Genomic DNA, 14,837 nt, shown 5'->3' on the forward strand with positions numbered 1-14,837 from the left:
TCATGTTCAAAAGCAACATAAGGCAGATTAAATGATCTGAACCACACAATTAAGCAAATTATACATTCTGTCTCTGTTTCCATCCGTAGAAGCTGAGGGTTTTGCCTTTGAAGACCAGTGTGGAACAGGACTGCATTCTCAGCCTGTCTGCTCGGTGTCTGCTGCTTACCTGGAGAGACAATGAAAAACTCCTGCTGAGAATCCCCACACATGAAATCGCTGCTGCCTCCTACCTGCGGGATGATGCACTGCACCTCCTGGTGCTCAAAACTGGTCAGTAGTAAGTACATGTACATGTGAGATACCAGAGTTTACTGTTTTAGTCAGTTGGATTACTGTAAATTAACTAATTCACCAAACACATTTTAAGGATACATTGCATATTTATAAATAACCTTAATTTGTTTATTTTTTTAGCAGATAAATATGGGAATATAATATCAAAATTTGAGGGGGAAAAAACACTGAGTTACAGATGTTAAAACACATCCGGGTAAATAATTAACAATGTACGTAAAGCATGTGGACTGTATGTAAATTGTAAAGAGATAAAGCATTGCGAAAAAAAAACAGTGAAGGTGTCTGTCAGTTTTGGTTTGCATTGCCATGAAACATTTCCAAGGCAAATTTTTAACAAATCAAGATGGAAGGAATCTTCAATAGTGTGTTTATATTTTCAGGTCTGAATGTGGACACTGTACTAGCTGGTGACAGTCTGGAGAAGGGGCCCACTGGTTTGGAGAGCCGCAGACAAACTATTGGCAACACTGACCCCAGGCCTGCAGGGGGCACCATGGAGCGCCGCCACACCATCTGTGGTGTGGACTGGAAGCTCTCATCCCGCCATGAGCCTAAACAGGGCAGCGTGGGTGGAGGAGGTGGGACAGGGGGTGGAGGAGTTGGTGGTGATGGTGACAGCCTGGAACGGAAACGTGTGAGCGGAAGTTGGGAGCGTAGACAAACCCGGAAGCCATGCGGAGGTAGCTGGGAGAAAAGGCCGATGAGTGGGAGCTGGGACCGGAGGCCTGTAGGGGGCAGCTGGGAGCGTGGGGGAGGTGGAGGGGTGGTAGGAGGTAGCTGGGAAAAGAGGCATGTGCCTGGAGCTAAACCAGGTGGAAGCTGGGAACGGAAACACACGCCAGGTGGGAGTTGGGAACGCAGGCAAGCTTGCACAGGGAGCTGGGAGAGGGGAAAGTCCTATGGCAGCTGGGAGAGGAGGAACCATAATCCTCTGGAGCCCATGCCATGCCCTGATGCCTACTGCAACCTCATCATACTTGCCGTGGAGAACAGGGTGAGGTTATTCAGCCATTCAAATGGATGGATGGATGGATGAATAAATGGATGGGTAAAAAGCCTTTAATATGAATGGATGGAAATTGATTAAAAAGCAATAGATGCGCATGGATCGGCTGATGGATGAAAGGGTTAATAAGTGAAGAATGTATGGAAGAATGAATCAGAGGGAGGGTGGATGGATGGATGGATGGATGGATGAAAGGGTTAATGGAGGATGGATGGATGCTGGATGAGTTAATAAGCAATGATGGATGAATGGATCTACAATACAAACCTTGTAGTTGTAGAGAAATTAATTATTGCTGCTGTATAGATCTAAGATGATTGTGATGAATGAGGAAGTTCTAAGTCAGTGGGTGTCAGCCTCAGGAATATGAATGCCTCACTTGTGAGCTGTAGCTGTGTTGTGTCAGCTGTGATGTAAACAGTGCGCTCAGAGTAGACTCCCCTGTGATGTAATGCCCAGACTTATGTAAGAGCATGCTGTGTCAGTGACATTATGTGGGACATTAATATGGATGGGATTGTGTTGACCCACATTACAGTCTGCTTTTGTGGGTCTGCAATATGTGTGTCTGTGTAACAGAGAAAAGCAGAAAGTTTGATGCATGTAAAAGTTGTATGTGACTGGACACTCACTGATTTTCTCTTCATTTGATTCTTATATTGATCACACACAGGACGCTGCAGAGGAGTACTGCGCACTCATCTGTCAAATGTTTCAGATCATCTATGGACATCAGACCATTGAATGTGTCGACAGGGCGGGATATCACTACACCATGCCTGACCGCTATTGGCTACAGCGGAGTGAGTTACATCATTATTGCTCTTTAGAAGCCAGTTAACAGTAGTGCTGAATGTTCTTAAAACAGTGTTTCCCAACTGGTGAGTCGGGACCTAAAAATAGATCACAGGTCTGTTCTGATCTGGTAACAGCAGGGGAAAAACAAAAGCTAAATGATAAAAAAAATTTTTTATCATGTATAATTATGATAGCAACATAAATAGAATTGTTGAATTTTAAAGAGGAAAAAATTCTTCCCGTGTCATATATTAATCATTTTATTACATTTCAATGTTTTATTTTGAGGACATTTTGTTTACAATTTTAGCACTGTTAAGTTACTACTATACGTAGATGTCTGAATCCACCCCAGTTAAGAATCACTGATCTAAACCAAGGGTTTTCCAACTTTTTGATGCCAAGGACTTCAAAATATGATGATACTTGTGATTCCTTAAATATAATAACACACTTATTGTGAAAGAAATGCAATATAAGAAAAAGAAAATGTAAAGTTTTCACAGCCTTTCTAGCATCTCTTTGTGACAGAATAAGGATCCCTGAAACCCAATTAAAACTGCCTTAAACGTTGATTTTTATATATTTTGCATTTGTGTTGTCAATGCATGTCTACAGTGCACTAATCAATAGCATGTTGTGCAGTATAGCTTCAGTTGCCACTTAAAGAGCACAAATTTATAACATGTTGTCTTTCTCCCTCCCATTAATACTTGTCCAAGGTGACAGCTGCCTTACTGACATGACATATGGCTATGACACAGACTTCAGCTGCTGCAGTTCATAGTGAGTGTCTGTTTGTGTATTATGTTTCATGAAATCTGTCTTTATGAATTATCATTACAATCTTTGTAAATTTAGATTTTGTAAATCGTTGTTTCAGTCGCCAATGGCACAAAACAGAAATCTAAAAATAATGACCCTCTCTAATATTGCTTGGACAAACATTCCAAACTCACACCCATTTTTTGATTGCCTAACATGGGCTGCAGTCTAATATCTTTGCCATTGCCATAGAACCCGGAGCTGGAGGGCACATATTTTTTAAAAGCTATTTTAATATATGTGAGGAAACAGGGGTGTGGTATTAAAAATAGCTTTTAAACTCTGTCACATCTGACTTCATGTGTGTTATCTCTCCTCACAGTGATGGTTCACAGGAAGCATTTGATCCGTATTATAGTGAGAACAGTGAGAGCTCATCTCTCTCCTGCCATGAGTCACATCGAAGCCTGGCCTCCACACATAGCGACTCTGAGCCCTGTAATGCCAGTCTGCAGGAGTACATGATCATTGTAAGATGCTTATACACATAAAATTATGTCATTCAAGGGACAGTTCACCTAAAAATGAAAATTCTGTCATCATTTTCTCACCCTCATGTTGTTGTGTGTATCTGTTTTATTGCATCAAAACAAGCAGACTCTCACAAATTAATATCTTGTTAAGGTGAAATTCTTTGGTTGGTGCCCCAGTATAAAATCTGACATGCACATACACACCTTTAGTGACATGTGACCAAACTCACCACTCCACTTTTAAAAATAAAAGATTACAACAGGGGGTTTTAGTAGCAGTGCCATAGAAGAACCATTTTGGGCTCCCTAAATAACAGTTCTTAAAAGAGCCATTACTTTCTTGGTGTGAAGAAAACAGATTTAGAAACCTTCTAAAGAACCTTTTGTAGGAGCTTTGTATGTTAAAGGTTCCCCTTCAAGGGAACTCCACACTGCGTCCCCTAGGGGACACTTTGGGGAATGCCATCAGCATGACCGGTGTCTGAAGCATGTGTAAAAACACGTCCATATTCAAGGGCACTAAATGCACTCATTGTGATAAATTCCTGATGAGGAAGCTCCAGTCCTTGTCCCTATTCTCGTGTGATGTGGGACAGGTGTCTGCGCCTCGCGGCTCGGGTCCCGCTGCTGCTGAGGCACGACGTAAACTCACATCGTGGGGTACTGAGGACTTACATACGGGGAAATGTTGGAGGATATGCCTCACGCTGCAAAGAGGCTTGATCTGGTCTGGGAGTGAGAAAAGCAGAAACCTGCTTGAGGCAGACTGGACGAGTGTTATTTGTCCGGCCATAATCGCCCTTCCCCCAAGAGCCATTCCTTTCTCCCGGATCTCCATGCTGAGCTTCAGATATCGTGGGCAAAACCATATTCAGCTTGGCTGCATCTTTTCCAACACGCAGATTATGCTAATGTGGAGGGATTCGCTGAGCGCGGATATGTGAGGATGCTTTCTGTGGAAGAGACGCTTGAGAGCTATCTCTCCCAGGGCAAGTCATCTTCGCTGAAGACTCCTGTTCTGCCATCTGGGCCACTTCAGATCACCTCTCGTCTGAATGGCAAGGTGTGTGCGGCAGTGGGTTATGCCGGGGGAGTCAGACCTGCTTAAAGATTTGAGTGAATGTAAGGGTTTGCCTCCTGAGGCAGTTGAAGAGCTGCGCCTCACTACAGATTTAGCTCTCCATGCCATTAAGCAAACTGCTGCCGCCACAGGGCGAGCAATGGCGGTAATGGTGGCCACGGAGAAACATCTGTGGTTGAACTTAGTGGACATTGAGATGAAAGAGAAAAGCTTTCTTCTTGATGCTCTGCTTTCGCCTTCTGGGCTTTTCGGCACATCTGTTGAGCCAGTGGTTGAGAAGTTTAGAGAAGCAAAGGCGCAATCAGTGTCTTTCAGGAGATACATTCCCCGCCAAACCAGATCTTCTCCTAAAGCCTCTGAGGGGGTTGGCTCATCACGATCTGAGGACCGGAGACAGGGCCAAAAAATTTGTGTTGCCACTCATGCTCCTCCCCCTTCCCAGAGTCGAGCACAGAGGAAGTGCGATGCTAAGAAGAGGAGGGGAGACCTCAGAGAGATAGATGATTGACAGGAAGCGCTGCGACCAGCGGTCTAACACCTCTCCTTGATATCCCTCCTGAGTTACATTGCCTCCCTGCTTTTAGGGTTTTAAAGTAGGCAGTCATCCTTTTATATGTGGGTGGTCTCCCCTGATCTCAGGGAATTTTCAAGCAGGCGGTCCCTCGAATCATGCATACTTTGGGCTGTCTCCCCTGCATTAGGGTTTCAAGCAGATGGCCCATTGTTTCTAAGTACATAGCTGTTTGAGGACAGTTGTGTTCACAACATGGCTGAATGGGATTTCCCTCCCTTATATTAGTGCTGGGCTGGGTTCCCCCATTTCCTCCAAGTTATTTTAGCTCTGAGCATCGTTGGCGTGCCCCTTTTAAATCGGTGCATGTTTGCTGCTATTTTTTGGTGCTTTCTCACCAGGTGGTCAGGCAGTGCACCTAGGCGTGGCGTAGTGGGTAAAAGTGTCCCCTAGGGGACACAGTGTGGAGTTCCCTTGAAGGGGAACATCTTGGATTACGCATGTAACCATGGTTCCCCTGAGAGGGAATGAGACATTAGGTCCCCCTTCAATGCCTTGGGCTTGCCTGTTCACATCTCCTTCAGACAAAGAAGCTGATGCCGTGCATTACAGGTGCCCTCTTATACCTCCGGGCACCCTACTAATGACGATATGGGCTGCATGGTCCAATGAATTTGGAAGTGTTTTCACACATGCTTCAGACACCGGTCATGCTGATGGCATTCCCCAAAGTGTCCCCTAGGGGGCGCAGTGTCTCATTCCCTCTCGGGGAACCATGGTCACATGCGTAACCCCAAACATTCTTCATGAAACCATAGATGCCAATAAAGAACCTATAAACTTTAATTAGTGAAGGAAAACAAGTCATATCTAACTCTGGAAAAGTAGAAGTATTGGCTGAAAATTTTGTATTTTTTTTATTTAGTTTTCCTTTAACGTCATTGCTCCACACTCCATCCTAGTAGGTGGCGGTAAATGCACCTAAAGCTGGTTTGCCAACCGCCATAAAACGTCAAAGAAGAAGAAGAAGAAGAAGAACCTATAAACTTTAGTGTATGAAGCATTGTGAACATTTTGCCTAATAATGTGGTTCCCAATCAGGGGGCCACAGAAAACTTCCAAGGGGGCCTAAGCATGACTTAAAGGTATTCAAAATAATAAATTATTATTAATATATTAAAATAATCTAACTGTAATCTACATTAAAATGCTTAAAAATGTATTTAAAATAAAGTTATATTTGCTTTGCATCCATACAGTTGAAAACTTTTGGAAACGCAAAATTAATCATGGTTATTTTAATTTAAGAATACTCCCAGTTCCCGGTAATGAAAAATTCTGAAAACAAGCAGCCTTGAGGGGTTGAAATAACATGAGGATGAATAAATGATGGCATAATTTTCATTTGTGGGTCAACGATTCACTGCAGTTATCCATAATATTGTTGACTCTTTATAGTTCTGTTCAATTGTTTTCTGCCTTGCTCTCATTGGTTAGTTGAGGAGTAAGCTGACGCCTCAGGAGATTCAGCAGTTTGCTCTGTTTCTGAGAGAATACAGACTTGGTGCTCCAATAGAGCAGTTCTGCACTGACCTTCTGCAGCTCTATGGAGACTCACGCAAGTTCCTGCTGCTTGGTGAGAAACTCGCAACACAGAATACAAAAGTCACCTTAGATTCTCTCTCTTTCTCCTTCTTTGCCTCTTTTGAACAATTTGAGTGCCTGTTTAAATCCCTAAGGAGTGTGTTTGTACACCTGGGTTTATTTCATTATGAAGTCTGAAGTCATATTTCAAAAGTCATGATTTATCAGATTTGGCATTGTATCCAGAGTTTGTGTAATTGCTGTCTATCATTAGCTCATTAGAGGGATTAGAGTAACATAAAGGCCATTGAATATTCATGAGCACCTGGCTTTCACTGGAGCAGTCATGGTGCAACAGCCTTTCCAACAACATCACACTTTCACAGCGTGACAGAATTACAAAACTCTCTACTAACACTAGCCGCTGTGGGAAAAGAAACATGATAACGCCTATAAATAACTCTATGACCACGATTCAAAATATATAAATAACTATCAGATTTGTCACAAACACATATTTAGATTTAGTGAGTCATTTAATAATTAAAGTGGATTGGACAGTAAATTCCCACTGTGACACAAATTTGTCCAACTTGATTAGAAAGACCTTGTGGATGTTACTTCTGAAGTGAGTTGGTAAAGGATAAAGCAACTTTGCAACAGAGACACAATTACATAACGCACACTGAGCCACTTATACCTCTGCTGGCCATAGACTCATCTAACCTGACACGCAAGCAAAAGGCTGAGTCAGCCCGATACTGCTCTGGACAAGTGTGAGACTGTCTGCGCTTTCACCATTCAGACCAGTCAGTATTGTTAGTGTGAATTTTTAGAGAAGAGCTGCAGTGCTGAATAGAGACAATTCATCACAAACATGTGAATGCTGCCCCATTCTCACAGGAAAAAGCAGTTTAAATGTCTTTGCTGTCATTTAAAATTAATTTAATGCGTCCGTGCTGGATAAAAATATGATTTTTTTTTTAATGTTTGGTAGTTTTTTATATATATATATATATATATATATATATAATGTATTCTTTAAAATGTATTTATTGTAAGTTGTCAAAGTGTTTGCTTGTTAATGTGCTGAACAATACTTTTAAAGTATTCTCAATTATAATCCAACAAATTCATGCTGTCTAAAAATACAGACTTATGGTGCATTCTCACATATTTCCTCTCCCATGTGACCAGGCATGAGGCCCTTTATTCCAGATAAGGATGTAGGAGTGTTTGAGACGTTTCTGGAAGACATTGGGATCCGAGAGGGTGGGATTTTGACGGACAGTTTTGGCCGGATCAAGCGGAGCATGAGCAGCACATCTGCCACAGCAGTCCGTGGCTATGACGGCTGGACTCTCCCCTCCGGTTCCCAGGATTTTAACCGCAGAATTGATGACATCACACACAACATTGAGGCTTTAGGCTTTGAGGAGGGGAACGGAGACATAGAAGAGGAAGACTATTATTTGTGAAACACACAGAATGAACTTACATACTGTATGTAAATGTAAGCCACTATATATTTGAACTTTTGCACTGGAGAGTTTTTGAAAACAGGGTTTAGGTCACAAATTTCTTTGATTAAAAATATCTTATATATATATAATGTAAAATAATTCAAACTCAAAAAGTAGTTCAGACTCAAATAGTTAAACATTTACAGTGTATGTGCACTTTATTGGACCACATTGAGTGCTGCTGATGAAAAATGGCCCTTTTGCATCTAATTTGCATTTGTAAATCTGCGTATTATTTGCATGCAAGATTGGTTATTTCATGATCTGCGTGAATGATTTACAAAAGAGCACCAATGCAATGAGGAAGTGCCAGAAAGACCATCAATAATGATGTATTTGGAGAAAAGGTCACTTAGACATAAAAGGAGAAAAAGAGAAAGCGATCATGTAATAATGACGACAATGATGATGGTGAAGAGTTTGTTTCCAGCCAGTGCACAGAACACAGTAATCTGCTGGAGCCGGAGGGTCATTGACTGGCTGCTGTCTGTAGGGAAAATAACTCATGAAAAACTCAGCCTTGACATTCTTTCCAGTGACACTGTCACCTTGCCACAGTCTAATGCCCTTCCCTCTTATCTATGCCAACCAAAGAAGGTTGATGGGCATTGCGCCCAGCATTGGGGGTTATCAAAATGGCACATACATCTGTCAGGCTAAACGTTTGTTATGTAATGGGAGCGAGCAGAAGAACAGGGCCAGACAGGGTTTAGATTAAAGTTAAACCTCTTCTCACACCCAAATAATATTAGTAGTCAAACCAGCGGGGGGCAACAGGGAACATTTGTCCCAGGCCCTGTGATGAGGAGGGCCAACTGAGGTCCTCTGTGGAATATCTTGGTAGGTCAGAGGATAGAGAGGATGCATTATTATTAAATTATTTATACTTTAACTGACAGTACTGATTCGAATAAAGGCCTGACTGACTTCACAGTACTGTTTATAATAAAAAAATGTGGGTAGAAAGGACACGTTTAATTTGCTACTGTACAATGAGGCATCTAAAGCGTATATAGACCTTTGCTTTTTAGTCTCTGAAATATGAATATATAATAACAAAGCAGCAGAAACTGCATCTACAGACTACAGTCGTTCATTTTCTCTCTCTTCTGTCAGAGCGCGCCTGTGAACTTATTTCAAACGCTTCATGACTCATCAGCCAATGAAATCCGCGCACGCTCTATCTATTTACTACAATCCTGTACTCTAAGCCAATCAGATGAGAGTGGGCGTGTCCGGGCGAGTAGCGCCGGGGTAGAAACAGAACTGAGTAGCAGCGGGCTGTTTACTTGAGAATGGCGGCTGCTGCGTGCAGTACGCAGAGCACACTGAACCCGTGCACTGGCAAACTGCACAGAGAGCATCTGCGAAAAAGTAAAGATTCGCGGAGGAGACAAGCTGCGCTTTTCTTTCTCACTAATATATCCTTGGACGGACGTCCTGTGCGGAACAATGTGAGCGCAGCGGGCCCAAGTGATGCCGAGTTTCAGTGCTCTGACATCGGCGCGACTGTGAGCGAACTGTCCGCTGCGGCGAGTAGCGATGGGACCTTTTCCAGCCTCCCTGTCCCCAGACTCCGGCTGCTCAACGTCCCGCCCATCCTGGTTCTGCCGTCGGATTCTGGGTTCAGTAACGCCGAGAGTACCGAGATTTTCTTGGAGAGGGAGAGGGGCTCGTTCTCCTCGCAGAGCAATCTCTTGTCCCCGTGCAGTCTGCAGCCCACTCCGCTCGGACCGCGGAAGTCTCCGACGCTGCTGTCAGTGCAGAGCTGCGGCTCTTCGCTGGAGTCTCGACCGCGGTGGGTTCTGCACAGGTTGGGTAATGCATTCTGATGGACTTCTGAGAAAGACAGTCCACTTGGCCGTGTGTCAAAATCTAGTGAGCTGCCTACCTAGACAGCATATTTGGGCATCACATGTCATGTGCACTGGCATGGTGGCAAGGTACTGAGGTGATAAATGAACGTTATATTTTGATGTTTTTATTTGACTTTGATCTAAAAACCTATGCTTAAACTGGTTAATGCTTGACCTGTGGTATTTTCGATCAATTATTAATATTAATTTTAGACTATTCAAAATTAGTATTTTGTTAGCTGGTCCAGAAATTAACTAAAATATTTTGTCGAAAAGTATAAAAAAAAATCTGTTCTGCATATCAGATTTCAGACATTGCACATCATTTTTATAAAAAGCAAATTAAATAATATAAATCCTTAATTGTAAAATATGTGAAAAAGAAAATTAAGGTGGCTCTAATGCTGAATTTCATTTATTGGGCGTGAGGGATGTCAGAAAAGGTAATATGGCTTTTACACTGCACAAAAGTTGACTTAATTCTGCTCTGTAAAGATGCCCATATACATGTTTAAGTGCTACTGTCAGCCTTTGACAGCTGAATAATCAGGTCTCTTTTATCTACTGTGCTCAAATGATATGTTTTTCTCTCTCTCTTTACCAACCCTTTCACAGCTTACTCTGCAACACTCATTCTTGTGATGCAAAGAAATTTTCACATATTACATCATCACACTTTACATTTAGTATAATGTTTCTTCATGTGATTTTGAGTCATTTACTACTGTATATCTGTCCCATCGGAGTCTAATTTGTTTGTGTTTTAAATATACACCCCTATTTACAGTGAATGAACCATCTGGGGTTACGTGATCTCTAGTTAACTGGTTTGAAACACACCTTTTTCCGGTTTGCTTCCAAAATTCTTTCCAAATGTCACTTTATTACCATTATTTAAAAAAAAAAATTGTATATATATATATATATATATATATGCGTGTGTGAAGAAACCCTTTCAATGTCCATAAAGCTTTGTCATTATGGGTCTATGATAAGTGTTTGGTGGCAATCTGTGATGAGAGTGTGGTAAAACAATCAGCCCAGGGCACGTGTCACTTTGTTATTTAGACATCCTCCAAAAATTGGATGGCATCGTATGGAAAAGACTAGCCAGGGAGAGAATGCGATAGAGAGAGATATGAGAGGATGGAAATGAGAAGAATCATGAATTTTCAAGTTTCACTGATCTACAGATATAAAACGAGGGTGAAATGACAAGCCACCGCCACAGATTTTATCTGCTTGACTTTTAAATGTTGTTCCAGAGATGCAAAATATGCAAAAAAGACTGTTTTCATTCTAACTAGTTCTCTCATTGACCACAGACTGAGCAAACCCCTTTCTGGAATCCAGATTACTTCACAGCCAAATAAATGTTGCCTAAAATGGCCATTTGTGCAAGAAGTTTTCAGCTTTGGTTGGTTTATCGCTTCACATGAGGAAGTGAAAAGGCTTGTCATACACACAGTGAGAGAATGACATTTATGTTTAGCTCTTAATCTCAACAGTTCGTTGAGCAATAGGAGGTCTTTATTCTTTTGATTGCACCTCCCCCCCAAACCCTCGTCCCACTTTTACTTTAAAAAGGGTGCGGTTGTGACATGTAGATTCAAACCAGACTGACAGTCATGGCAGACATTTGCTTTGCTTTATAGGTTGGAGCTTTGAGGTCAGTCCGTGCTGCATATAAGGGTGGTGGTGCTCTTCCAGCACTGTACGCTGCTTTGTGCACACAGTACCTGCAGAGATTAAAGTTTAAGACACTCTGTCATATTCTCAGCCCTTCAAAGGGTCTCTGCAGGCCTGAGGGAATGAATTGTCTCTGCACTGGAGAATAAGTCAGGGCTACATGAACTTGCTTGATTCAGATGTTGCATCTTTATAAAATAGTTCCAATAAATGCATCCAACATGCATTTAAATTGACCTTTCCGTGCTTTAAAACAACCTCTCAGAGTGAGTTGTCTTTGTGGAGTGTAAAGAACTTGAATAACCGTTCTTATAATGGTCACTGAGAGATGTAAGATTTAAAATAAAGACATAAAGATAGTTTGAATAGTCCAACAAGTAGGAGCTTGTTGACCACGCTTGCCAAATTCTCAGCCTCATGCATTGTCAGAATGCTTTGAGGCTTTAAACTGTTTACGTAGTTGCTCAAAACAGAGCTGGTTCGTAATCAGTAGTTGAAAGAATTTTGCATGAGGGATGTTTTCATTTTTGGTGTTTTTTTTGTTGTTGTTTTTTTGAGTTTGCCTTTGAATCATTTCAACATGATTCCCTGTGGTAACTTTAGAAATGGTGAATCTTACTGTCTCTTCATTTAAAATGTTCTCACATCAAGCTCTACTAGACATGCTTTTTCTAATGAAGAAATCATGTTTGAAAAAGGTTAGTTCACCCAAAAATTTAAATTCTGTCATCATTCACTCATCCTCAAGTAAAAAAGTATTTTTAAGGAAATCTGAGAGATTTCTGTCCTTCTATTAAGTTCATTCCAACAAAACGTAGATGTTTCAAGACGTTCATAAAAACATTGCAAACATGCATCAAGCAAAAAATGTTGAGCTTCTGTTTACTAAGTTTGATTTGCTTTATGTAGCCTATGTGTGTTGATTAATGTTGGTATGTGAATAAAAACCTAAATCTGTCAAGTGTCTATAGAAGACTTGGATTGCTTGGAACTGCCCTAATTCATATTAATTAATTTTATGATGTTTTTATGAACTTTTTGAAGTGTCAAAATTTTGATTATGTGAACTTTCAGTGGAGGGACAGAAATCTTTCAGGTTTCATTAAGAATATTTTATTTTGTGTTTAGAAAATGAACGAAAGTTGGATCAACATGAGAGTGAATAAATGATGACAGAATTTTCATTTTTGGGTGAACAATTACTTACTGCTTACTTGCATAAAGGTTGAATGCTAATTTTGAAGAATTGACCATTTGCACAGAGCTTTCTTTAGAACTTCCACATAAAGATAAGCCAGCTTGTAAACTTCCGGTGAAGCGTCATTTGATGTTGTGGTAGAGACTCTTGAGACCCGTACATAAACCTCTTCTGCCTCGTTCTTGTCAGAAGCTGAGAAACTAAATAATTGCAAAACCGTAAATAATGATAGCGGCATTAACATTAACATACAGTTTCATGTTATTTAACAATATTTTATGCTTATGTAACCCAGGTCACTAAAAAGTTAAAATTGAAGCTTGAAAAAATGTTATGCTTCATATGTAGAATAGAAAGAATATCCTCAACTCTACTCAAAAGTTTATACCAATAATAAGAGAGATTGATAAAAAAAATAATTTTATTTTATCCAAATTGAAACTAGTCAGAGTAATCTGTGATCGCTGATTGGATGAAGCTAGAGGTTAGTCCCGCCCCTAGAGATCGTTAGAGAGAAGATGTGAGAGAAATCAAATGAGTGCGTTTGCTTTACAGAGCTCAGATAATAAGAGATAAACATATAAATTGAGTGTGAAACTTTTGAAATTGGATTGTATTGAACACAAGATTTTAGTGTTGATACTTTTAAGTAGAAGAAAAGGAAGATTTGCGCAAAGAGAAGTGGAAATCAACGTGTTTAATAGAATCGCTTAATTTTTTCCCCTTTTCTTTGTATGGATTATTTTTTCCTTGGCCGGGTTTTTTTCTTCTAGCGGAATCAACGTGTTTAATAGAATCGCTTCATTTTTTTCCCTTTTCTTTATATGGATTTTTTTTTTTCTTCTCTCTTCCCTTTTCTTTCTGTGCATATGTGTGTGAGTGTTTCTTCTGCTGTCGATCCCGAGCTCCAGTGGTTGAGATTGTCGTCGAAGAATTGTCCTTGCCTGTTGCTGTGTGCACGTTGCTTGGACTGGCGAGCCATTCCCATCTGATTCGTACCTGGTGACATTATTTCAAGAGTGTGAAATATTGATTGGTAGGACAAACCATTTTTTTTTTTCCTTAATCACTTTCGGTTTTTTTTTCTTCTTACTGGACTGAACAATTCCCCCATTTTATAAGTGTGTGTTGCAGAATTAGAACCGGTGACATTGGTTACACTTACAACTAAACACTATTGTAACTTTAGTCTAACGTTAGCTAGCTAGAGATGCTATCTCGTAAACGACTTCGTAATGGTATTCTTGATAATCAATACCTTCATAGTTTTTAAAACACTTAATATTTTAAAGCCTTTATTATTTCTCAATGCTACAGCTGTGCAGTAAAATTCACTTTAAAGATTCACTTTTCATTCATAAAGATGACATGATAAATGTGCCAAAAATGTCTCCTGGTGGAAAACAAAGACTTCTTAAGATGAAATTGACATGAAATTAGCATTATAACCAGTAGATGGCAGCAGAGGATCACAGCAGTTGCCATTTCAACTCCCTAGTTTTTTTTTTCCACGTCTTGCTTTTGAATTTATTATAAAATGACTATTATAACGAATTTTAGGACTTTTACTGTACTGAAGTATAAAGTATAACAAGTGCAGGAAGCAGAGGCGGACAGTAACTAAGTACATTTACTTGAGTATTGTACTTTACTTGAGTATTATTTTTTCTGGGAACTTATAACTTTAGCTTCACTACATTTGAAAGACAAATATTGTACTTTTCACTCCACTACATTTCTATCAAGGTCCGGAAGTCACAAAGTCTCATGTCATTTAAAAAAATAAATAAGTAATTAAGCCCAGACACCAACAACCTAGAAGGGAAATTATTTAAAGGGGTCCTATTATGCTTTTTCACTTTTTCAACTTTAGTTAGTCTGTAATGTTGCTGTTTGAGTATAAAAAAGATCTGCAAAGTTACAAAACTCAAAGTCCAATTCAAAAGAAGATATTTTATTTAACAGAAATCACTTTTCAAAAACTACAACGAAC

The 14,837-nt window shown here is 40.3% G+C and overlaps 2 protein-coding genes across 2 annotated transcripts in view; both read left to right on the forward strand.

Moving 5' to 3' along the window:
- ccm2l (CCM2 like scaffold protein) overlaps positions 1-8,092 on the forward strand; it is a 10,888-nt gene extending 2,796 nt beyond the window's left edge. The window contains exons 4-10 of the mRNA XM_016509066.1: positions 90-273; positions 681-1,294; positions 1,980-2,109; positions 2,827-2,890; positions 3,252-3,399; positions 6,492-6,630; positions 7,776-8,092. Coding sequence (XP_016364552.1) covers positions 90-273; positions 681-1,294; positions 1,980-2,109; positions 2,827-2,890; positions 3,252-3,399; positions 6,492-6,630; positions 7,776-8,056 — 1,560 coding nt within the window. The 3' untranslated portion in view covers positions 8,057-8,092. The remainder of the gene's footprint in view (positions 1-89; positions 274-680; positions 1,295-1,979; positions 2,110-2,826; positions 2,891-3,251; positions 3,400-6,491; positions 6,631-7,775) is intronic.
- A 1,304-nt stretch (positions 8,093-9,396) lies between these two features.
- Positions 9,397-14,837, forward strand: part of cables2b (Cdk5 and Abl enzyme substrate 2b) — a 23,808-nt gene continuing 18,367 nt past the window's right edge. Inside the window, exon 1 of the mRNA XM_016509085.1 lies at positions 9,397-9,899. Coding sequence (XP_016364571.1) covers positions 9,397-9,899 — 503 coding nt within the window. The remainder of the gene's footprint in view (positions 9,900-14,837) is intronic.

This window comes from Sinocyclocheilus rhinocerous, unplaced genomic scaffold (assembly GCF_001515625.1).
Source record: "Sinocyclocheilus rhinocerous isolate Xijiao unplaced genomic scaffold, SAMN03320098_v1.1 scaffold263, whole genome shotgun sequence".
Lineage (NCBI taxonomy): Eukaryota > Metazoa > Chordata > Actinopteri > Cypriniformes > Cyprinidae > Sinocyclocheilus > Sinocyclocheilus rhinocerous.